This window comes from Aegilops tauschii, chromosome 2 (genome assembly GCF_002575655.3).
Source record: "Aegilops tauschii subsp. strangulata cultivar AL8/78 chromosome 2, Aet v6.0, whole genome shotgun sequence".
NCBI lineage: Eukaryota > Viridiplantae > Streptophyta > Magnoliopsida > Poales > Poaceae > Aegilops > Aegilops tauschii.
The window spans coordinates 11,303,294-11,327,287 of record NC_053036.3 but is presented as its reverse complement, the minus strand read 5'-3'; the positions used below and the strand labels follow the sequence as shown (position 1 = coordinate 11,327,287).

Below are 23,994 nucleotides of genomic sequence, written 5' to 3'. Positions count from 1 at the left end.
CACAGGTCCCAATCTGAGGTTTTGGGACCAAGATCGAATACAAGAGATGAACTAGGGTTTGAGAAGAGATGGTGCTGGTGAAGATGTTGATGGAGATTGACCCCCTCTCGATGAGAGGATCGTTGGTGATGATGATGGCGACTATTTCCCCCTCCCGGAGGGATGTTTCCCCGGCAGAACAGCTCCGCCGGAGCCCTAGATTGGATCTGCCCAGGTTCCGCCTCGAGACGGCGGCGCTTCGTCCCGAAAGCTTCCTTCTGATTTTTCCAGGTCGAAACACACCATATAGCCAAAGATGGGCACCAGGGGGCCCATAAGGTCGGGGGGCGCGCCCAGGGGGTAGGGCGCACCCTCCACCCTTGTGGCTGGCTAGTGGCCCCCCTCTGGTACTTTCTTCGTCCAATATTTTTTATATATTTCAAAAACATGCTCTGTGAAGTTTCAGGACTTTTGGAGTTGTGCAAAATAGGTCTCTAATATTTGCTCCTTTTCCAGTCCAGAATTCCAGCTGCCGGCATTCTCCCTTTTCATGCAAACCTTATAAAATAAGAGAGAATAAGCATAAGTAATGTGTAATAATAGCCCATAATGCAATAAATATCAATATAAAAGTATGATGCAAAATGGAGGTATGATTGTCTTGGTTCATCTTTGCTCAATTATGTCGCAAGATGCCTCCCCAACTTGCTAATCGTTCCCGAATTTTCATGGCGGAGCTCCCATTCAAGGTTCATGCTTGTCACTCGTTGGTTGTGGATGCTCCTCTGTTGCGCCATGGTGTTCGGTAAGCATGCCGGTGCGGTGCGATAGGCTACTTTCCTGTTGGTATTGTGATCCCTTGATGACTCCCCTCGTCTACTTGCGCCTCTCATTGTGATGTCATTGGTCTGCTAGCTAGGCGTGCCTTGTCTGGGCGTCCTCTTTCTTTCCTCTTCTTGTTTTACCCTCTCTTTTTTGGTTTTTGACTCGGTTTTCCTCATAAACAGGGTCAACTTGTTCAGGTTTTCGATCCGTTTTCCCTTATAGCCATTTTGACATATATTCAGGTGGGGAGCCTCCCCCCCACCCCCCACCCTAAAAAAACTAATCACTTTGGGCTTTGGCACTCTTGTGTCTGGCTCAGACAACGTTCATTGAGATCTTGCATGCGTGTCCTGGTCCCTATCCCCCAAGCTCTAGTGTCCTTTTCTTTTTCTTTTTTTGTGTTTGTTGTTGGGTGCTCAATCGGTTTTTGCTAATTAACCGGACAATGTTAGGTTTTTTGGATCCGGTTTTTCTTATAAACTAGATCATCTCTATTCTTCTTACTGAAATGCAGGAACCCCCTGCCCTCGTATGAGGTTCTTTGAAAAAAAAAATAGAATACAAAGGTACAGATCCCAACAGTTAAAATGAATGGCGCGATAGCACGCATCAGGGGTCGCCGTGTGCAGGACGTCCTCACTCTTATACAGTACATAATATATGGCCTGTGAGCTATTTGATTAAGAGGAAACCCTATTTTTGTCCAGGGACACATTACATTCTTACAAGTACTTGTCCACGGCTGCGCGCTGGGTGCCCTTAATTTCATCCCCGTCCTCCGCTGACGGTGGCGGTGGATTAGGCTCGACTAGTTGGTGGAGGTGCTCGATGAGAAGCCAGAGGACGGTTGTGAACTCACCTCCACTGCTAAGCTTCTTGGCGTGGGACTCCCTGCTGCACCTGTTTGCCGCGTGGACCAGGAAATCCATCCACACGAAGAGGAGCACCTGCAATGAGCTGTTCTTGTCGTTACTGGCCAGTTCTTTGGCTACGTCGATTGCGTAACTGAGACGGGGGGTTTCAGGGCCGGCTTTTGGTTTCTTGTCTTGTACCATGTCGGCAAGCTTCTTTCTCCGTTGGAGACTAGAGCGGGAATTGGGGCCATCACGAAGGCGGAACATGTCGCCCCAGCTGGGGGCTTGGTGCGTTTGGCCTTCTTGGCCCCATATTTTGACTAGATTCTCACAGGTCCGCCGGTACAATCTGCTCTGAGCAAGGCCTGGTAACATGTAGGGACGTTCCACCAGGAGGAACATCATGTAGTTGGACAACACCCTCACCGACTCATACATTGCTTGGCCTTCCATGGTTTCAATCCCAGTGTGCTTGTCGTCGAGGAGGTAGAGGTCGGTGGCGATGTGCCAGATAATGATGCCCTCTTGGAACTCAACGCCTAGCAGGTCGCCTGTGAGCTTTTTGTACAGCTTCCTACATTTCCACTGGATTGCATACTCACCCCATTTTTTCCTGACAATGCCTTGGGTGCTCACTTCGCCATTCCTGACTAATTCATGAATGTAGATCCTCAGATTCTTCTTCAGGTCCTCTGAAATCTTGGCGGTCTGTGAGTAATGCTCCCTGTTCCACCACTCCTCCAGTCCCAGCATCATGGCAAATCTACCGGGCAGAGGACTGTTCCTTTTGCTGGGACGGCTGCACAAATGCAACATGTTATATTGCCCCACAGTACCTGACCACCTCCTTGCCGGCCTCAAGCACCCACTAACTCTCATGACCTTTATGAGCCGGTGAAGAGATACTATCCAACGGCGAAGCCGATCCCATCTCCCCCTGCAGAGAAATGCATGTTTCAGAAAATTCCATCTTGTGGCACACAGGAAGGGGAGTGTCCAACTAGACCCAAGTGCACTCAGCAGGGATCTTATCTCCAGGAGTAATGCACCACCCAGTAAGATGTAGGTGATAGCAACATCGACTCTGCTGTTACCATCTTTGCCACTGAACTGGAAGAACAACAGCGCTACTGCAGTAGCGGCTGGTGAGGCGATACAGACACAGTAACCAAATGAGGTATGCACCACGCCTGCCTTTGTGTACAGGATGTCGTAGAGCAGTGACAGCTCCAACTCCATCACCACATACAACTGTTCATGTGTGAGGTGCTCAAGAACTTTGATTTCAGGGTTGTTTTTGTCCCTGTCCTCTGACGATTCAACTATTGCGCGCTTGCAGAACTGAAACAGGGAATGAGCATGCCGCATGAGGAATTCTTCTTCATCGACACTACCCTTGCATCCACCTTGTGGGAGCTCATACTCAAGGTAAAGAAGGTCACATCTGGGAGGTGGTTTCTTCTTGAGGGAGCCCCGGATGATGTCCATGTTGCCGCACCTGAGCGCCCACGTCCTCTCGCCATATTTGACAACACCGACGACGAACATCAAGATGGCGGCGAGAAGGAGCATGTCTTGAGTGCCGATGTAATGCTTGTAGAGGACGTAGGAAGCTCCCAGCACCTGCAAACCGAGATTAAGTAGGTGTCGCAGCCACAACATGTTGTCTTCGAGCGAGTAGGCGGTGATGTTATCCGGGCCGCCAAGGTGCAGCAAGAGAAATGGCGCCCAGAACGCAACCAGGCGATGCTCGCGGGGTGTGGCGCCGTCGAATGAGAGGTGGCCGAGAGCATATATCGCGGTGGCGTCGGCGAGCTGGTACGCCAGCCAGAGTATGAACCTGAACGTACGCCAGGATGTGCCACGCCGCCGGATCCCCGCTAACAGGACGAGGGCAACCTGCAGAGTTAGGCTCGTCAGCACCAGGCTCTGAACCGCCCACGCATTCCAGAAGTCTATAGGCCCTCCAACCATTGCTCTCGTCCTGCACGCTTAAAAATATAGAAATTATCTAGAAATTCCCACAATAATCAGAAAGATCTGACCTTTAATTTTACTAGTTGAATGATCACAGACGATGGTTTAGTTGCTACTATGTTATAAATTTTGTGATAAAAAGATTACCTCTCCAGTAAGATCAAATACGATGTAAGTTCGTTCTCAGTATTATCATCCAAACACTGTTACAAATCATGGTGTGCAATGGTCTTTCGAACTTTAAACTAACTAAGAAAAATAGCAGGAAGTAGTACAACCACTGGGTAAGCAAATTATTTGTGGATATTGAAGAGGATAAATAAATGGTGATAGAGCCGTATTTCATCCTTTCTTGGGTTCCAATGTCAGAACACAAGTTTCAAAAGAACATATACAAACTGCAAATTAGAAGTCCGACTGATTCCAAAAGTGTTGAGCAGTTTAAGATGGATTGAGCAGTTTCAAAAAAAATATTTATATAAATAATCCATGCCTTAACATTAATTGGACAATTTTTTTATCACATCATATTCGTTTATATCTTTGCGAGGATTTTATAAAACATTTACAGATAAGTAAAACTATATTTTTATCAACAATTCATATCCTAATATTATTTGTACAAATTATTTATTGTTTATTGCACAAAAAAAAGTGACCTAAGGAAGGCTCGAACCCAACACCAACCTGGTAAACCTACACGCGCTAGCCAATATATACATTCCAGCCCCTACCGCCAAGGACTATGGCGATAGGGTATTTTCAACCTCAAACGACCGTGACGGTGCAATCAAATCCTACCGCCATAGCCCTCGGCGGTAGGCTGTGTTACCCTACCGCGAAGGACGATGGCGGTAGGAAAAGGGTCAGATCACGAAAAAATTTCAGATCGAGGTCAGATCGCGCTAAAGTTTACAAAAAAGGTCAAAACAGTGCGTCAAGTGCCAAGTCAAGACCAATGCAGAGCTAGGCAACAAGGAGTACCAAAGAATCAAGAAATTAAGAACACTGAAAATAGTGAGGATTCACATGTGAACGTGCGCGCTGGATGCGTCTGTCAAGCCAACTAATCATTTGTTTAGCTTGTCAATACTAAATTAGGAAGGAAAAGACGAATTAGGTGGATAAATACAGTCTCAAGCATGTGCCTACTTGCGAATTCTCATGAGGTGTTTTTTATTTTATTGTTGAGACCATGCAGTGTACAAGCTGCATTCAATTAACCAACAATACTATACTCCCAGAGCATGTGATGGCCTAGGAGGTAGTTAACAGCCTGGTCAGTCCAAGCCACGGCAAGAAGGCAACGAGGGTGAATCCTGGAGCAGGAGCAACTAACAGGGAATTGAGGATTGGTTCCTGTTGAGAGGCCCTGAACACGTGAAGAAAATCGGTGGGAACTAATGAATTTACCAGTGTTTTTACTACTAGTACTAAAATGTATGCTCGTTAGACAGGCCAAAATAACTGGCATAGACAATCGATATCGAAATGCATATATAAACCAATACATGAACATCACACTTACCTTCGAATGATATTTGGGGTGGTACATTATGGAATGTTAATCTCATGAGTGATACAAATCCCCAACCGAACATCTAGAAAGAACAAACTACATAGACCACACAATCCTGCTTTTTGGAACGAACAATTAAGCAGGCATGAGTTTGATTCACGTCGCCTGAATGACGGAGGCGAACGGGGCGGAAACGCCGCCACCTGAGGCGGCAGACCCGTTCCCGTCGCTGGCGGCCGGCCCTCCGCCGCCGCTGGTAGCAGGCCTTTCGCCACCGCCGTCTCATGCCTCGAAGGGGGAGCCGATGGGTGGATCGCTCAGATCGCACGACCCAAGAGCCTCTTTGGCAGGGGTGTCGGGCAGAAAGGCGACAGAGGCGGGATCGCGCGATGACCACGGCTCCACGGCGCTGCTTGAGATCGGGCGGGGCCAGGGGAAATTCACGCAATGGCGTGTTCACTTCTGCGCCGAGACGGATCCTGGGAATTGGATTGAAGGCCGCGTTCGTTTTACTCCTCATTCGCGTTGGCTGGCTCTCTTCGATTTGGAGAATGACGTCGTTGCCGGCGACTACTTGCAGGACGGCGACTCGATCGAGGTAGGGCGTCGTTTCAAGATTGATGGATTTGACGTGCTGGTTGATGAATGTGTGTAGGTGGATCTTCGTTCGAAGAGACCGGAGCTGATTGATATGACGGAAACGATGCTTCAGGGAAAACCGGGAGGGCGATTTTGGGCTCTTATTGACAGCGACGATGAAGATCAAGGGGAAGATCACAGCTTCTCACGTACTGAGGTGTGTCCACAGGGTACGGAACCGACGGAGATGCCGGCGCTCATAGGGGCACCAGATCATCGTCATTCGAAATTTCAAAATGTCAAGCCGAAAATGAAGCACTGGATCGGTCCAATTCCTAAGGTATTCCGCGAACCCGTCACTTTGTCAGACTTTTTGCCAGATTCTTGGACTCTTGTTACTCGAAAGAAGAAGAAAGGAAAGAAGAGTCGATTGTCACCGCCGCATCGGTCGCCGGTGGCGAGGTCGATGAGCAAGATTCGAACTGCCAGATGGGCCCGTTTGAATTCGCTATTGGGTCCTGAGACTGTGTTGGATGCGGAAACGGTCGTGGGCTCTCTAGCCTCGGGTGAGGCCCAGCTAGGAGTCCAAGCCTTGCCCGATCCAGCACGTACATGCGTGCATGTATCGTCGCCGCCGCCTATCGTTGCTGCGTCTAGGGTTATCGATCAAGGATTCCCTACGCTGGGCGAGGGTCGCACGCGGAGGATCTCTTGCACCGGCCGCATGGTTGGACGCGGGCCACCGCCCAGCAAGCGAGGGCCGCCACCCGTCGTTGGTGTCGCTGCTGCCGCTGGTGCTGGGCGTGGCACTCCGCCCGTCGCTGCTGCGGGAGTTGCCGGGGGCGGCCGTGCCGTTCCCATCGCCAATAATGGCGGTGCTGCTGGACGTGGGGGGCTCATCCCGCAGGCGCAGCACACCGGAGCAGCTGCCAGCCGTGGTGCTCAACCACCCGCGCGAGGATCTCTAACGCATCCCCGGGCTATCGCAAGTCAGACTGAGGAAACGGTACAGCAGCCAGTAGCAAAGGTGCCGGCCCTTGGCAGGGGTCGCGGTGCTACCAATGGATGGGACGGTCAAGGGCGGGCTGGATACAATAGAGACGGTCCGAGGTACAACCGTTATGGACAGTGGGGAGACGACGGGTATGAAGCATATGGTCCGGGGCTGCACCGTGGATCATCATCCGGTGGCGGCCGCGGTTCCAACTGGCACAATGGGGACGGTCCGGGACATTTTCAGGGTCCACCCGGTGACTTTGTTGAGGGCGTATCCGGTCCCAATGACCGTTACCGGGGAGGCTATCGGCGGGGCGGGAGGGGCAGGCGTCCACCTCCACCACGACAGCCTCCACCTCCACCACACGTTGCAGACTCATCTACGGGACCGGAGCTCGACCACACAGCTGATACGGCAGCCGCTTCATCCTCGTTGCTCGCGGCTGCGGTGGATGCAGTCAAGGCGCTGGCAGCGGTCACCGTTCCGGTAGCATCCGGTGCCGGTAAGATTGACAAAGGGACGAACAAATCTAAGGGAGAGAAACTTTTAAAGTGGGCAATTAAGAAGAAAAAGCTGCCTTGGTATAGATGTGGTGAACCGGGTCATTTCGTGGCAGAGTGTACGAATGAGCTTTGTGATTATTGCCTCCACTCCCAGCATGTGACCGGGGAATGCCCTCTCCTTTCCGGTCCTAAGCCTGGCATTAACATTTTTGGGGTCTGCTGTAAGGAGTTGATGTTTTTTGAGACACCGGAGGTGGATCCTCTACCACAGATGGTTGAGAGTTCCTTCCCGGTAGTTATCAGAGTCACTAATGGACAGTTGACCGAGGCTCAGATCGCCAGACAGTTACGTGAGTTAGTGCCGGGTAATTATCAGTGGCATCTGGAGCAGTTAGAAGGTCAGTCTTATAAGGTTGACTTTCCCACTAAAGAGGATCAGATGCATTTTCTTAAGTGGGGTTTATGCAGAGTTACGAGCACAAACATTGTTATCGCTTTCGACGAGTGGAAGCAGGAGGAACCTGAGGGTACACCTTTGGAGAAGGTGTGGGTTCGTTTTTATGGCGTGCCACCTAAATATGTTAAACATTTTCTAATTGCTTGGAGTTTGGGTGGTCTGATTGGTAAGACAGAAAAGGTTGACATGCCATTCACTCGTCCACAAAATGCTGCGAGGCTGTTGGTCAGTGTTGTGAGTGTTGAGCATATACCAGATGTGGTCAGATGGACACATGCTGGAGTCACTTATGTCTTAGAGCTTGAGATCGAGGATACTGCAGTTTCCGAGGATGGGGATGGGACACAAGACATGGATACGACTGAGGGTGGCGGCGCACCCGGGAACCAGGAGAAGGGGGCCCATGATACACTGCCAGAGTCGGATAAGGGGCCTGATACACAGCCAGATAAGGTAGCCAGCTCTACCAAAGAGGCGCCCCCGTCCACTACTCCGATGAACACGCTTCGCTTTGGTTCATTTGCACCGGGGTCTGCTCCTAGCCGGTTATGGAGCACCAGGGTCGAGGCAGACGACCCGACAGAGCTTGAGCTGCCACCAGTGCCGAGTCTAGTCGGCGATGTGACGACTGCGGAGTCTACACTCGGGGCGCGGGTCGACCCTGATGGGTTGGCCGCGGGAGGGGCGTCTGTACAGGAGGTCTATAGCGTTCTTCCCACATCGTCGTCTTCGGTCGAGTTGGGGGTGAGGTGCGGGAAGGAGCCCCGTGCTGTAACCCCTCCACAGGACCGCACCATCCACAGTGGCGAGCCGGGGGTGAGATGCGGGAAGGAGTCCCGTGTCGTAACCCCTCCGCAGTATTGCACCGAGCAGGGTGGCCGAGGGACGACGGTTTCCGTGGGTGATAAGGGGGACGGGATCAGTGAGCAGGCGTCTCCACGATCCTCCTCCCCCTTGCCACTTGCAGCGGAGGTTCACTCCACCACGCCCTACCCTCCTTCACCGACGATAAGGGAGGGGCATGGGAGTCCTGACCGCCCCCCTCGCGAGAGGACCACGGAGGAGCTCATCGCTTTTGGTGGGATTGCGGATCCGGTGACGGCTGGCAGGCGTGTCAGCAACCGGATCCAGGGACAGCCGGATGCGGACGACCTGCAGCTAGCGCGTGCCAAGAGGGCCGCCATGCTTCGTCATGCCGAGACTACTGCAGGTACGTCCTTTGATAAAAGTTGTTCCATTTTACACTTCTCTGAGAATGAAATAGTTGATAAGGCAAAAGACTTAGGCATTTCTTTGGGATCAAATGAAACCGAGGTCATCAAATCCGTTAATGATCTTTTAGACTTGGAAGCGGAGAGGGCTTCTGAGATCATTCGTAATCTTGCCTCTATCCAACCTATGAATGACAATGACATGAATAATTTAGGAATTAATGATCTTGCAAATATATGTAATAATCTGTTGCCTAGTGTCGAGGCTGAGGATGAGGAGGATGTTGAGAACACAGATACGGTAGAGCCTCTGTTGATAGATGAGGCAGTGTCTGTCATAGATAATATTATCGTCCCGCAGGGTATTGAGGAGAAGCCCAAACGACCCTGGAAGAGGAAAACCTATCCTACTTCGGCAGTACGTAGAAGTGCTAGAGTTAAACTTAAGAAAAAATTTCATGATGACTTATGAAAGGACTCTTTTGGAATAGCAGAGGTCTAGCAGACTTGGCTAAACAAAGGTTCTTAGTAGAGACAACATTAGAGCATCACTTAGATTTCGTTGCACTTTTGGAAACTGGAAGAGATAATTTCACATCCCAATTCCTTCAAACCCTCTCCAGTGGTATCGATTTTGACTGGCACATTCTACCTCCTAGAGGAAGATCCGGCGGGATTTTACTAGGAGTACGGTGTGAGACATTAGAGGTGCTTAATGTGGTGCAGGGAGACTTTTCGGTTAAATTCAGGGTGAGATCAAAATTGGATGGGTTCCGATGGTCGCTAGTTGCGGTATATGGGGCAGCGCAACCTGAATTTAAACCTGATTTTCTTGCCGATTTAGTGCGGATTTGTGGAGATGAAAATCTGCCACTACTAGTCGGGGGGGGATTTTAATATCATTCGGAGACTAGAAGAAAAGAATAATGACAATTTCGATGGACGTTGGTCTATGATGTTTAACATGATTATCGAGAGCCTCAATTTGAGAGAAATTGAGCTCACCGGTAGACAGTTTACATGGGCCAATTCGTTACCTGTTCCGACTTATGAAAAGCTGGATAGGGTACTTGCTAGTGTGGAGTGGGAACAAAAATATCCGTTGGTGTCGGTTCACGCGATGCAGAGAGCGATCTCGGATCATACACCACTCTTTTTAGATTCGGGAGAGGCTACGCATGTTGCAAACAAAAATACCTTCTCCTTCGAGCAAAGCTGGTTTGAGCGAGAAGGATTTATGGAGATGATTGCACGCGAATGGGCTAAGGCGGTTACGGGAAGGACACATGTCGAGAGATGGCAGAATAAGATTAGACACCTCCGACAATTTCTGAGAGGATGGGCCAGGAATGAGAGTGGGATCTATAAGCAGAAAAAAGAACGTCTAACTCAACTCATTGAGGCACTAGATGTAAAGGCTGAAACCACTCTTCTTTCTGTTAATGAGCATCGAACTAAGTCTGAGGCGGAGCAAGGCCTACGTCCTCTCCTGAGAGAGGAGGAACTCAAGTGGGCGTTGCGTGCGAAAACGCTTAAGGTTGTCCAAGGGGGAACAACACACAGTTCTTCCATATGGTTGCAAATGGTAAACATAGGAAGAAGAAGATCATTCAGCTTGAACAGGACGAGGGGACAATAGTGGGGCATGAAAATCTGAAAGCGTATATTTCCAACTATTATAAAAGCCTTTTTGGACCTCCGAATACTTCCACGGTGGCTTGATGAGTCTGTGATTGATGATATACCTCAGTTACAGGTAGCGGAGAACGATGTTCTCTCTGCACCGTTTACTGAAAAAGAAGTTCACCTGGCCATAACTCAAATGAAGCCGAATAAAGCACCGGGACCAGATGGGTTTCCAGCTGAATTCTATAAGAAATGTTGGCATATCATTAAAGATGATCTTATGCCTATGTTTCACGATTTTTTTGATGGCCATTTGGAGTTGTTTCATCTCAACTTTGGTACGATAACGTTATTACCCAAGAAGAATGAGGTGGTCCGGATAGAACAATTCAGACCCATTTGCCTGCTGAATGTGAGTTTTAAAATTTTCACAAAGGTAGGAACCAATAGATTGACACAAATTTCTCACTCAGTGGTTCAACCTAGTCAGATAGCTTTCATGCCTGGACGACACATACTCGAAGGAGTGGTTGTCTTACATGAAACACTTCATGAGATTCACTCGAAGAAACTAGATGGGGTTATCTTAAAAGTGGATTTCGAGAAGGCTTATGATAAAGTAAAATGGCCTTTTCTTCAGCAGGCAATGCGCATGAAGGGTTTTAGTGAAACCTGGAGCACCAGGTGGATACTCAAGTCCAGAAAGGTAGTGTCGGAATTAAGGTGAACGATGGCATCGGTCACTACTTCCAGACGCATAAGGGGTTGAGACAAGGGGATTCCATGTCACCTCTTCTGTTCAATATTGTGGCAGATATGTTGGCCGTCATTACTGGCAGGGCCAAGCAACATGGCCATGTAGAGGGCCTAGTTCCTCATCTGGTTGATGGAGGGGTGTCCATTCTACAATATGCTGATGACACTATTCTTTTCATGGAACATGACATGGCTAAGGCACGTAACATGAAACTTATCTTATGTCTATTCGAACAATTGTCTGGCTTAAAAATCAATTTTCATAAGAGCGAGGTGTTCTGTTCTGGGAAGGCCAAAGACGAGGAACATACTTACAGACAATTGTTTGGATGCGAACTAGGTGCTTTACCATTCAGTTACTTGGGTATTCCGATTCATCACCGTAAACTATCCAATAAAGAATGGAAATGTATCGAAGAACGAATTGAAAAAAAACTCAGCTGCTGGAAGGGCAAGCTGATGTCATATGGAGGTCGACTAGTTTTGATTAACTCAGTACTGACCAGCATGCCAATGTTTTTACTTTCGTTCTTCGAAATTCCGAAAGGGGTCCGAAAGCGACTTGATTTCTTTAGATCTCGTTTCTTTTGGTAGTCTGATGAGGCCAAGAGGAAATACCGTCTCGCGCGATGGGATATCCTTTGTCGACCTAAAGACCAAGGGGGTCTCGGTATTGAGAACTTGGAGATTAAGAATAAATGCCTTATGAGCAAATGGTTGTACAGGTTAGAGACAGAGCCGGAGGGCATGTGGTCTCAAATACTGCACAATAAGTATTTGCACTCGAAAACGCTAGCCCAGGCTACCATCAGACCGACTGATTCGCCGTTCTGGAAGGGACTTATGAGAACGAAGGATATGTTCTTTCGTTGGGTCAAATTCTTGGTTGGCAACGGGATGTCAACAAGATTTTGGGAGGATACGTGGTTAGGAGAGACACCTCTGGCCTTACAATATCCTACCCTTTACAATATTGTGCAACGTAAGGAAGATTACGTAGGTATCGTCCTTCAAACTATTCCCTTGAACATCCAGTTCAGACGTACGTTAGTAGGTGAGAGATGGACAGCCTGGATGCACTTGGTTCGGAGATTGACTGAAGTTCGACTCTCCGACATGCCGGACTCAACACAATGGAAGTTAACTAAAAATGGGATATTTACGGTGAAATCCTTTTATACGGATCTGATTAATTCTGGCCCCATCTCACGGTCACTTCATATATGGAAGGTTAAGGTTCCTTTGCGGATTAAAATTTTTATGTGGTTTGTCCACAAGCAAGTCATACTCACAAAGGACAACTTACTTAAGAGGCGATGGGTAGGTAACTCGCGGTGTTGTTTTTGTGCTCAGGATGAGACAATACAACATTTATTCATTGAATGCCCACTTGCCAAGTTACTTTGGAGAACGATTCATATAGCTTTTAATATCAATCCTCCAGTAGATATTGCGTCTTTGTTTGGGACATGGTCAGCTGGGGTTGAACAGATCACGGCAGCTCGTATTCGGATTGGAATATGTGCATTACTATGGGCTATATGGAACTGCAGAAACGATATGATTTTTAACAGACAACACAACTTAACTTTTTCGCAGGTTATCTTCAGAGCTACAGCTTGGATCCGTACGTGGTCCTTACTCACTCCTATGGACTCTAGGGAGCCTTTGGTTACTGGGTGCAACCAATGGGAGATGGTGGCTCGGGTTATATTCAACCGGTTCGGATGCCGTTCACGTAACAGGATAGAAGTCTAGGGAGCTTGTCCTTATTATTACCGTATCGGTTGTCTTTGTCCACTTGTATTTTTCAGTTTTTGTGCTCTGTTTTGCTCCGTTTGCGAGCTGTAAGACATTTATGATGATACTTTCTGGATTTTTAATAAAAGGGCCGCATGCATCATCATGATGCAGAGGCCGGGGTATACCTCCATTTCCAAAAAAAACAAGTGCAGTGAAATGTGACAGTGGAAAAACCTGTAACAGCAGCACCAGAGTTGCTCTACCGAAGTCCAAGCAGGAAGTAGCAGCATAGAGAGATGGCGGCACTTAGGGCAGTGCTTGGCTGGAACTTAAATACCAGAATTCGAAAGGGGAACAGTACGTACCCTTTTTTCTTTATTACAAAAAAGAAGAAGAAGCAAGCAATGCGCATGGAAGAAAACAACTACTTTTGAGCCTCCAACCATACTTAATTAAAAGTAATGTCACAGTGGCTTAATTAATTAAGACATGCACCAGCCACTCACTATATTGCTACATATCTACCTACTCAGTAGCGAAGATAGCTCCAACAGCACTTGGTTAAGAATTATGGCAAGAGCATATCTTGGTTTGCATCGGAATCTATGTCTCATGGGAAATATAATCTCATCTGCAAAAACCTTTCCGATTTCCCTCCAAAGAAAAACCACTGCAGTGTATTATAGTATCTCTAGAATTTTGTACCTCTAGTTTCAGAGTTTCACCACCAAATACTCAGAATTCACACCAGCAAAAACCAATAAAAATTAGGAATCTGTCATCAGAAATTAATTCTCAATGAAGAACCTTCCCTTCTCCAGTTTTTTTTTTTTTTTTGCTCAATCCAGTTCCTGTTGGCCATTTCTGCTTCCAACAGAAGGGCCCAGCCAACACTACGTATGCGTGGAAATATAATTATCCACTCTGGGGCGGCTAGTAATCATGATTGTCATTAGGCCTTAAGCTTGTCATAAACATTTGTTGTTATTGAGACCATGCGATGCAAGTACCAACCAACAATACTCTAAGTCTAATCTTTAAGGTCCTATCCAATCAGCTAATACTTCAATTCTAGATCATAAAATGCATGCCGTACGAGGTGGATGGCACTACAAAGTGGAGTGTAGCAGGTATGCCTAGTGCAGGGCTTTCCTTTGTTTGTTTTTTCTCTCGAAAGAATATCACAAAAAAAGGTGCACATGTGCATGCCTGCCTGGATGGATGCCACGAAAATGCATTGACAAGTTGCTAGGCTGATACTTCCAATGTGCTGAGTTAAACTTGCACACTAGAGACCATATTTGCATTTCCAAGTTTCAATTAGATTAAAGGAAGTGCTACATACACAGCAAGATCCCGGGTAAGCTTCCCGGAATGAGTACTTTTTTGTGTGAAAATACATAAACTGAAACCAGTTCAGATTCAAATACCAAAATCATGATTGCCACGAGCATTTGCTATTATTGAGACCATGCAAGGACCAACCAACAATAGTATGTGTGTAATATTTAAGGTTCTATCCAATCAACCCATGCTTTATTTCCAGATAATGCGATACCTGCTTTACGAGGAGGTGGATGGCACTACAAACTTGAGTAGCAGCCGTGGCAAGTGCAGAGCTTTTGTCAGGATCTGAACCTGAAATCAACAGTTAACTCCGAAGAATGAAAGCTGCAGCTCTCTTTGTTACAGCGCCGACTAGGTGACTACTTGCTGTTTTGTGTCGTGAGGCAGTCTCACCGCGAACGTGGATCCTACATCTGACGGCTAACGGCTTTCTAAACATTAACCTTCCAAAAATAGCTTTGTTGCACTAAAGCCATGGTTTGGAAGCAGCACTGGGCATCTATCCTTGTATTCGTTTACATCCTGGCCGCCCTTTGTGATGGTTGGGCCTGAGCTTTGCTATGTAATCAAATCAATCTCAGTAAAATCAGTCCCAAATTTATATATTTTCTCTGTGCTATTGTATGAATCCTGCAGCTAGGCTCTGAAATTCAGTTGCGAAAATACAGAAACCGGTGTGGAAAAATATGAAACCCTAGAATTATGTGTTGTATTGATCTGACCCTTGTAGGGGTATATGTAAAGTACAACGTAGAAGAGGCTTGAGTACAAGGCAAGATATTAAACTAAGTCTATCTCTTTCTCCTTATCTCTAGCTAATCACATTTATACTTCTAACATTCCCCCTCAGTCGTAGCGGGAGTGAAGCGGACGATTAGGACTGAATTTGAAGTCTTGTGCTTCCGTCATTTTCTCCGCTGCTCCATCATCAGCCACGTCTCTGATGGGTCGGCACCTAGGTCGGTGACTGTGTCCCCTTCTGGTGCCTTCTTTGTCTGTTCTCTCTTCCCTCCCGCAGTCACAGCGAGAGTGGCGTGAACGATGGTGACGAGAAACACGAGGAGCTGGTGTGCAACCAAGACTTAACTGTTCTGAACTTTCAACCCCTTAACGCCCTTCCTTTTTTGCAGTTGCTACTCAACCTTCCACCGGCAGTGTGCATCCCTTTCCTGCCTGGCAAACATTTCTAAGCACGAAAGTGACCCTGCGATGACTTTGCAAACCCGGAGACCGGAGTGATGATTGAGTGAAGTTACGTGCTGCTTGATAGCCGCCCGTCATGAAGCACAAACTATTCAGATTTTTCTCCTCTTTGCAGTTTTGACAGACAACGGTGTTTCACGACCTGCCACTGTTCAGCAAACTGCTTGCTTCTTCAGTTGGACTCTCCATTGTTCCAAGATTAACCTCTTTTCCTGAGGCTGCTATCGGAATCGACTAATACCAGGACTAACACGGCTGCGGCGTCCGCTGAAGAGATGGTCTGGCTTTATGCCCTGAGAGGTGGACGTGTCCATGGAACAATGCTTGCTTGCTGTTGATAGAGAGAAAAGCAACTGCAGTCCCAGCGCTTACAGCTGCTGAAGAACTAAGTTGGAGTTGGCCGGGAACACCTGGAGCCCCGACGCACCATCAACGTGAACTCCTTGATGTCAAGCCCCTGTTTTCTCCTATGGTGGTTCAAGTGTCTTACTGTCATGAGCTGCGGCTACCAAGATATGCTGCAGCAGTTTTTGATGTATGCCAGACTGACACTGCTCTTCTATGCTCAGCCAAGATTTAATTAGGTTTAAGCTGCTATGACGACTTGTTTCATTTCAGTGAAGACGGAACAGGGCAGAGAGCCTGTTGATCTAAACACAAAGACTAACAAAATTATAACGAGAAGCAGCAGATCATAGGAAATTCCAAGTACATTTGCTTCTGAAATGGAGTGAATCGTATGGTCCGCTGAAATTCAGATGGTACTGGATTGTGGGTGTTGAGATATGTTTATTGCATGTATATTTCTTGTACCACAAGCCGTTCTCCTTCCTTGTATAGTTAAGGACGTGGCTACCTTTGCCGCCAGCTATTCCCACGGCGGGTCTACATCAGCATCTCCCGCCGGGGCCACGGCACCCCCCTGCCTCCGCAGCCTCGACGCCGGTGCCTCCAGCACCCGCTGGCGCAGGTGGCTACGGCGCCCCCTACGGCGCCCTTCCGCCTTGGCCTCCGGCGCCGGTTCCCTCGCCCCCACAACAGCAGCAGAACCAGGGCGACCGGCGTGGCCGTGGCGGTTTGTGACGCCCCCGATTTGACCGTACACTAATCATGCACGCAAATGTGTACGATCACGATCAGGGACTCACAGGAAGATATCACAACACAACTCTACAACATAAATAAGTCATGCAAGCATTATAATACAAGCCAGGGGCCTCGAGGGCTCGAATACAAGTGCTCGATCATAGACGAGTCAGCGGAAGCAACAATATTTGAGTACAGATATTAGTTAAACAAGTTGCCTTAAGAAGGCTAGCACAAAGTAGCAACGATCGAAAAGGCAAGGCCTCCTGCCTGGGACCTCCTAACTACTCCTGGTCGTCGTCAGCGGCCTGCACGTAGTAGTAGGCACCTCCAGTGTCGTAGGTGTCGTCGTCGACGGTGGCGTCTGGCTCCTGAACTCGAGCATCTGGTTGCGACAATCCGGTATAGAAAGGGGAAAGAGGGAGAAAAGCAACCGTGAGTACTCATCCAAAGTACTCGCAAGCAAGGAACTACACTACATATGCATGGGTATATGTGTAAAGGGGCATATCAGTGGACTGAACTGCAGAATGCCAGAATAAGAGGGGAATAGCTAGTCCTGTCTAAGACTACGCTTCTGGACATCTCCATCTTGCAGCATGTAGAAGAGAGTAGATTGAAGTCCTCCAAGTAGCATCGCATAGCATAATCCTACCCGGCAATCCCCTCCTCGTCGCCCTGTTAGAGAGCGATCACCGGGATGTATCTGGCACTTGGAAGGGTGTATTTTATTCAGTATCCAGTTCTAGTTGTCATAAGCTCAAGGTACAACTCCGGGTCGTCCTTTTACCGAGGGACACGGCTATCCGAATAGATAAACTTCCCTGCAGGGGTGCACCACATAACCCAACACGCTCGATCCCATTTGGCCGGACACACTTTTCTGGGTCATGCCCGGCCTCGTAAGATCAACACGTCGCAGCCCCACCTAGGCTCAACAGAGAGGCCAGCACGCCGGTCTAAACCTATGCGCGCAGGGGTCTGGGCCCATCGCCCTATGCACACCTGCACGTTGCGAACGCGGCCGCGAGCAGACCTAGCAACCCACACGATCACGGCGGTTACGTCAAAGCGGTCCAACACGGCGCGCGCCACTCAGTCGCTGACGTCAAAAGAGCTTCGGCTGATACCACGACGTCGGGATACCCATAACTACTCCCACGTAGATGGTTAGTGCGTATAGACCAAATGGCCAGACTCAGATCAAATACCAAGATCTCGTTAAGCGTGTTAAGTATCCGCGAACGCCGACCAGGGCCAGGCCCACCTCTCACCTAGGCGGTCTCAACCTGCCCTGTCGCTCCGCCACAAAGATCCACTTGCGGGTACTCCTACGAGCCGACCCGACTTTAGTCATCACATGTGTCATGTATATAGTATATAAGTATATGCCCGTGATCACCGCCCAGGTGATCACGGCCCGATAGTATAGCACAGCAGACGGACAAGAATGTAGGGCCACTGATAGAAATCTAGCATCCTAGACTAAGCATGTAGGATTGCAGGTAAAGGTATCAACAGTAGTAGCAAGGATAGGCTATGCATCAGAATAGGATATCGAAAAGCAGTAACATGCTACACTACTCTAATGCAAGCAGTAGAGATTAGAGTAGGCGATATCTGGTGATCAAAGGGGGGGCTTGCCTGATTGCTCTGGCAAGTAGGAGGGGTCGTCGACTCCGTAGTCGAACTGGGCAGCAGCAGTGTCGGTCTCGTAGTCTACCGGAGAGAAGAGGGGGAAGAAACAGTAAATACAATGCAAACATAAGCATGACGATGCGTGACATGACAATGAGCGGTGCTAGGGGTGCCCTAACGCGACAGTAGGTGGTACCGGTGAAGGGGGGGAACATCCGGGAGGTATGTCCGATGTTTCGCGTTTTTGGACAGACGGATCGGAGGGGGAAAGTTGCTAGTTCGATAGGTTAGGGAGGTGCGGTGGATGAACGGACTGCGTAGTCGGATTCGTCTCGTCGTTCTGAGCAACTTTCATATAGAAAACATTTTCATCCGAGTTACGGTTTAAAAGATATGAATTTTCAAAGTTTATTTGAATTTCTGGAATTATTTAATTAACAGAAAAAGGGATATGACGTCAGCATGACGTAGGAGTGACGTCAGCGGTCCACCGTCCGGGTTGACTGGTCAAACTGACAAGGGGGACCCACCTGTCATAGACAGTGGGTTAACAGAGGATTAAACTAATTAATTTTTAGTTAATTAACTACTGGGCCCACCTGTCAGTGAGAGATTAATTAAACTAATTATTTTTATTTATAAAACATTTTCTTTTTCTTTTCTTTTTTTTTTAATTTTTGCGGTGGGGCCCGCATGTCAGTGACTGGGCCTGCCCAGTCAGCAGTTGACTGGGTCAACCCAGTCAACTGGGCCCGTGGGGGCCACTAGCAGTGACCCAGGGGTAGCCCCAGGTGTGCCACGTCGGCGGCCGGCGCCGGCGCAACTCCGGCGACCAAAACCGCGGCGGTCCCTCGCCGGAGTTGGCCGGATTCACGCTACGGGGCTCGGGGAGGAACGGGGCTAGGCCCATTCGAAAGAGCTCGCAGCGCCGCATCCAGGGGTGGCCGGGGTTTCGCCGGACTCGGCCGGAATCGGCGCCGGCGAGCGGCGGAGGCGGCGGCGCGCACGGGTGCTCGACGGGGACATGGCTACGGCGGGCTATCGAAAAAGCGGAGGGGCTGGGGAGCTTCTACGTGCGGTGGGGAGCGCTGTGGGCTTGAGCCCGTGACCATTTGGTCACCGGAGACACGCCGGCGGCGAGCTCCGCGGCGTGGCGTTCGGGCGCGCGCGGGGAAGCAGCTACGGAGCGCGAGCGAGCTAGCGGAGAGGGGGAGGAGGTAGAGGAGCTCACCGCGCGGCGCAAGAAAGGCCCGTGGGTGCTTAGGAGCAGCAGGTCGTCGCCGGGGAAGAAGGGGGTCGCCGGCGTCCGAAGATGAAGGCGAGCTCGGGGAGGCCGATGCAGTGGCTCCGAGCTTCGGCGGAGAGGCGGAGGGGATGTAGTCGAGGGCGGCGACGTCGTACGGCACGGCGAGGTGGCGAGTGGGGCACGGTGGCCGCGTGAACGACGGGAACGGCGGCGAGTGCGTCGGGCGTGGGGAAGAGGGGAGCGGCGCGGATCCGGGGGAGAGGCGCAGAGGCCGAGGGAGTGAGCGGGGTGAGTGGGAGAGAGGCCCGAGGGAGCGGGGGCCGCTGGCGCCCTTATCCTCTCGCGGGGTTCACCGCCGGCGAGGGGGTTCGGCGGCGACGCTCCCCTGTTCCGACCCGGTCGGGGGAACAGGAAGGGGACGCGGGGGGGGAGGTGGGCTGGGCCGGGGCGTGGCTGCGGGTGGCGGCCCAGCTTGGGCCGGGGGGGGGGGTTGGGCCGCGGGTCCAGTGGGGGGGGGGAGCGGGCCCTTTTCCCTTTGCTTTCCTTTTCTGTTTTGTTTTCTGTTTTCTCTTATTTGTTTATTTCCTTTTCTGTTTTATTTCATTTAAAAGTATTTAGACATTTTATAAAAATGTGTTTTCTCCACCATAATTACCAGTGTATTATTTAGAACCCACTGAACATTTTTGTTTGAATTTTTGAAAACTTTTATTTTCCACTTTAATTATATTTGAAGTTTGAACTAGGAGTTTGACAAGGGTGTGGTTCAAATGTGATCTAGCCCTGTTTAGCAACATGCTTAGCTTAATCACAGGGGGTTACTGTAGCATGATTCTCAGGGTGTTACACGGTTGCCGTGGCCGTGACAACCGCTCCAACAACGGTGGTGGATAGCAGCGTGGTGGTGGCCAGCAACAGCAACTTTCCTCGCCACCATGGGGCACCGGTCACAATCCCTGGACTGGGGTTGTACACGCCTATACAATGCCGGTCCCCCGCGCTCCACTTCCAGGACTTCTCGGGCCTCGTCCAACGGCGCACCATGCCTTCTACGCGGCCCCCCAGCTCGGCGCTCCGACACCACCGCCCCCACCCTACCCGCACCGTTTGGCTATGGTGCGCCAAACCCTAGTGGGGGGGGGGGGGGGGGTGACGGGGTTTACTGGCTACCCCACACTGCCGGTCTCCTACGACACGGCTCTGCTCTCGGCGCTGCAGTACACCCATCAGCCCGGTACCTACACCGGCCGTGGCAACTGGTTCATGGACACCGGTGCATCATCTCATATGGCAGCCTACCCGGGTAACCTCTCCTCCGCATCTCTCGTTCACACCTCTTCTGGTATCATCGTTGGTAACGGTGCTGGTCTTCCCATTACTCACGTTGGCTCTACTCCTTTTCCTTCTACGTCTAGGCCCTTGGCTCTTAATAATGTGCTTGTGTCTCCTCAACTTATTCAGAACTTAGTCTCTATTCGTAATCTTTCCCGTGATAATTTTGTAGCTATCGAATTTGACGAAGTTGGTTTCTCTGTTAAGGACGCTCGCACCCGGATGGTTCTTCACCGATGTGACAGTCCCGGCGACATGTACCCCGTCCAGCCTTCATCATCATCACGCACTGGACCTCTCGCTCTTTCTGCCGGCATTGATCTTTGGCACGCCCGTCTTGGTCATCCTAGCTCCACCGCACTTCGTCAAATAGTCAAGGATTTTTATTTTTCATGTAATAAAGCGGATGCTCATTCTTGTCAAGCATGCCGCATGGGCAAACATGTTAGACTCCCGTTTAGTTCTTCTTCGACAGTTGCTTCTTATCCCTTTGAATTAATTCATAGCGATGTGTGTACGTCACCTATCACGAGTAACTCTGGTTTTCTATACTATCTTGTTATTCTCGATCACTACTCTCATTTTGTGTGGACCTTTCCGCTTCCTCGGAAATCTGACGTTCCTGCGACTCTCCTCGCCTTTTACTCCTACGTGTCTACACAGTTCGGTCGTCCCATCCATGCTCTCCAAACTGACAATGGGAAGGAATTTGATAACATCACCATCCGTACACTTCTCTCCAACCACGGCACCATCTTTCGGTTAACCTGTCCATACACCTCCCAGCAAAACGGTCGGGCAGAACGCATTGTTCGCACTCTTAATGACTGCGTCCGCACTATTCTGTTTCACGCCTACATGCCACCCCGGTTTTGGCCGGATGCCCTTGCCACCGCCACCCTCCTTGTTAACCTTCGTCCGTGTCGAGTCCGTTGGAACTACACCCCGCATCATCTTCTCTTTGGGTCTCCTCCATCCTACGATGGTCTTCGCATTTTTGGATGCCTCTGTTATCCTAGTGTCGCAGCCACCGCTCCTCATAAACTTGCCCCTCGTTCCTTGCCTTGTGTCTTCCTCCGTTACTCCGCTAACACTAAAGGCTACCGATGTTATGATCTGGTGTCTCACCGTGTCATCACCTCTAGGCATGTTTATTTCGACGAGTGCTCTTTTCCTTTTGCACAGGAACAATTGGAGGCGCCACCCGCTGGAGAGGATCACGCCTTGCCCGACTCTACCCGCCGACGTGCTGCACTGGGATCTTTCCCTTTGATGCCTGCACCGTTGGCCTCGACAGCCCCTTTGCTGGCTTTGTCCGAGTCTTCGCCGGCCTCGCCGGGCTCTCCGGCCTCGCCGGCCATGCCGGCCACGCCGGGTTCTTCGCTGGCCCGCCGGCCTCGCCGGTCACGCCGGGCTCCCTGCCAGCCTTGCCAGGCTCGTCTGCCCACTCGCCGACCACGTCGGGCTCCATGCCCACCTCGCCAGGCTCGCCGGCCTCGCCGGCCTCTTCACCAGCATCGTCGGGGCAGTCGCCCAGCCCGCCAGTGCCTGGTGCGCCCCCGGCACCTGCTGCTTCTCCGGCTACTGCACCACCACCAGCCGGTCCTATCACTCGTGCACGCATGGGCGTTCATCGGCCGAGTCTCCGCTACTCCGCTGATGAGTATGCTTGTCCGGCCTCTACGGTGCCCCTGTCGCCTCTTCGACCTGCGCTCGTATGGCTCTTCATGACCTGCTTTGGTACGCAGCGATGAAGGAGGAATTTGAGGCTCTACATCGCAATGCAACTTGGCAGCTTGTTCCCCGTCCTCGGAACGCCAACATCATTACCGGGAAGTGGGTGTTCACGCACAAGTTTCATCCCGATGGCTGAAGGAAATATGCCCTAGAGGCAATAATAAAGTTATTATTTATTTCCTTATATCATGATAAATGTTTATTATTCATGCTAGAATTGTATTAACCGGAAACATGATACATGTGTGAATACATAGACAAACAGAGTGTCACTAGTATGCCTCTACTTGACTAGCTTGTTGATCAAAGATGGTTATGTTTCCTAGCCATAGACATGAGTTGTCATTTGAATAACGGGATCATAACATTAGGAGTATGATGTGATTGACTTGGCCCATTCCGTTAGCTTAGCAGACGATCGTTTAGTATTCTGCTATTCCTTTCTTCATGACTTATACATGTTCCTATGACTATGAGATTATTCAACTCCCGTTTACCGGAGGAAAACTTTGTGTGCTACCAAACGTCACAACGTAACTGGGTGATTATAAAGGTGCTCTACAGGTGTCTCCGAAGGTACTTGTTGGGTTGGCGTATTCAAGATTAGGATTTGTCACTCCGATTGTCGGAGAGGTATCTCTGGGCCCATTCGGTAATGCACATCACTTAAGCCTTGCAAGCATTGCAACTAATGAGTTAGTTGCGGGATGATGTATTACAGAATGAGTAAAGAGACTTGCCGGTAACGAGATTGAACTAGGTATTGAGATACCGACGATCGAATCTCGGGCAAGTAACATACCGATGACAAAGGGAACAATGTATGTTGTTATGCGGTTTGACTGATAAAGATCTTCGTAGAATATGTGGGAGCCAATATGAGCATCCAGGTTCCGCTATTGGTTATTGACCGGAGACATGTCTCGGTCATGTCTACATAGTTCTCGAACCCGTAGGGTCCGCACGCTTAAAGTTCGATGATGGTTATATTATGAGTTTATGTGTTTTGATGTACCAAAGGTAGTTCGGAGTCCCGGATGAGATCGGGGACATGACGAGGAGTCTCGAAATGGCCGAGACGTAAAGATCGATATATTGGACGACTATATTCGGACTTCGGAAATGTTCCGAGTGATTCGGGTATTTATCGGAGTACCAGAGAGTTACGGGAATTCGCCGGGTAGAAGTATTGGGCCTTATTGGGCCATACGGGAATAGAGGAGAGAGGCCAAAAGGAAGGAGGCGCACCCCCCATCTGGTCCGAATTCGACAAGGGGTGCAGCCCCCTTTTCCTTCTCCCTCTCCCCCTCTTTCCTTCTCTCCTACTCCAACAAGGAAAGGAGGAGTCCTACTCCGTCCTACTCCTGGTGGGAGTAGGA

At 49.7% G+C, this 23,994-nt stretch overlaps 1 protein-coding gene across 1 annotated transcript; it reads right to left on the bottom strand.

The window, feature by feature from the left end:
* Positions 1–1,526: 1,526 nt before the first annotated feature.
* LOC109776316 (uncharacterized) lies at positions 1,527–3,632 on the bottom strand. Its single transcript, XM_073506716.1, has one exon. The coding sequence runs from the start codon at positions 3,630–3,632 to the stop codon at positions 1,527–1,529; it is 2,106 nt and encodes a 701-aa protein (XP_073362817.1).
* Positions 3,633–23,994: the final 20,362 nt, after the last annotated feature.

What these genes read in the sequence shown, in the direction of transcription:
- LOC109776316 (XM_073506716.1), bottom strand. Translation starts at nt 3,632, where the DNA reads ATGGTTGGAGGGCCTATAGACTTCTGGAATGCGTGGGCGGTTCAGAGC.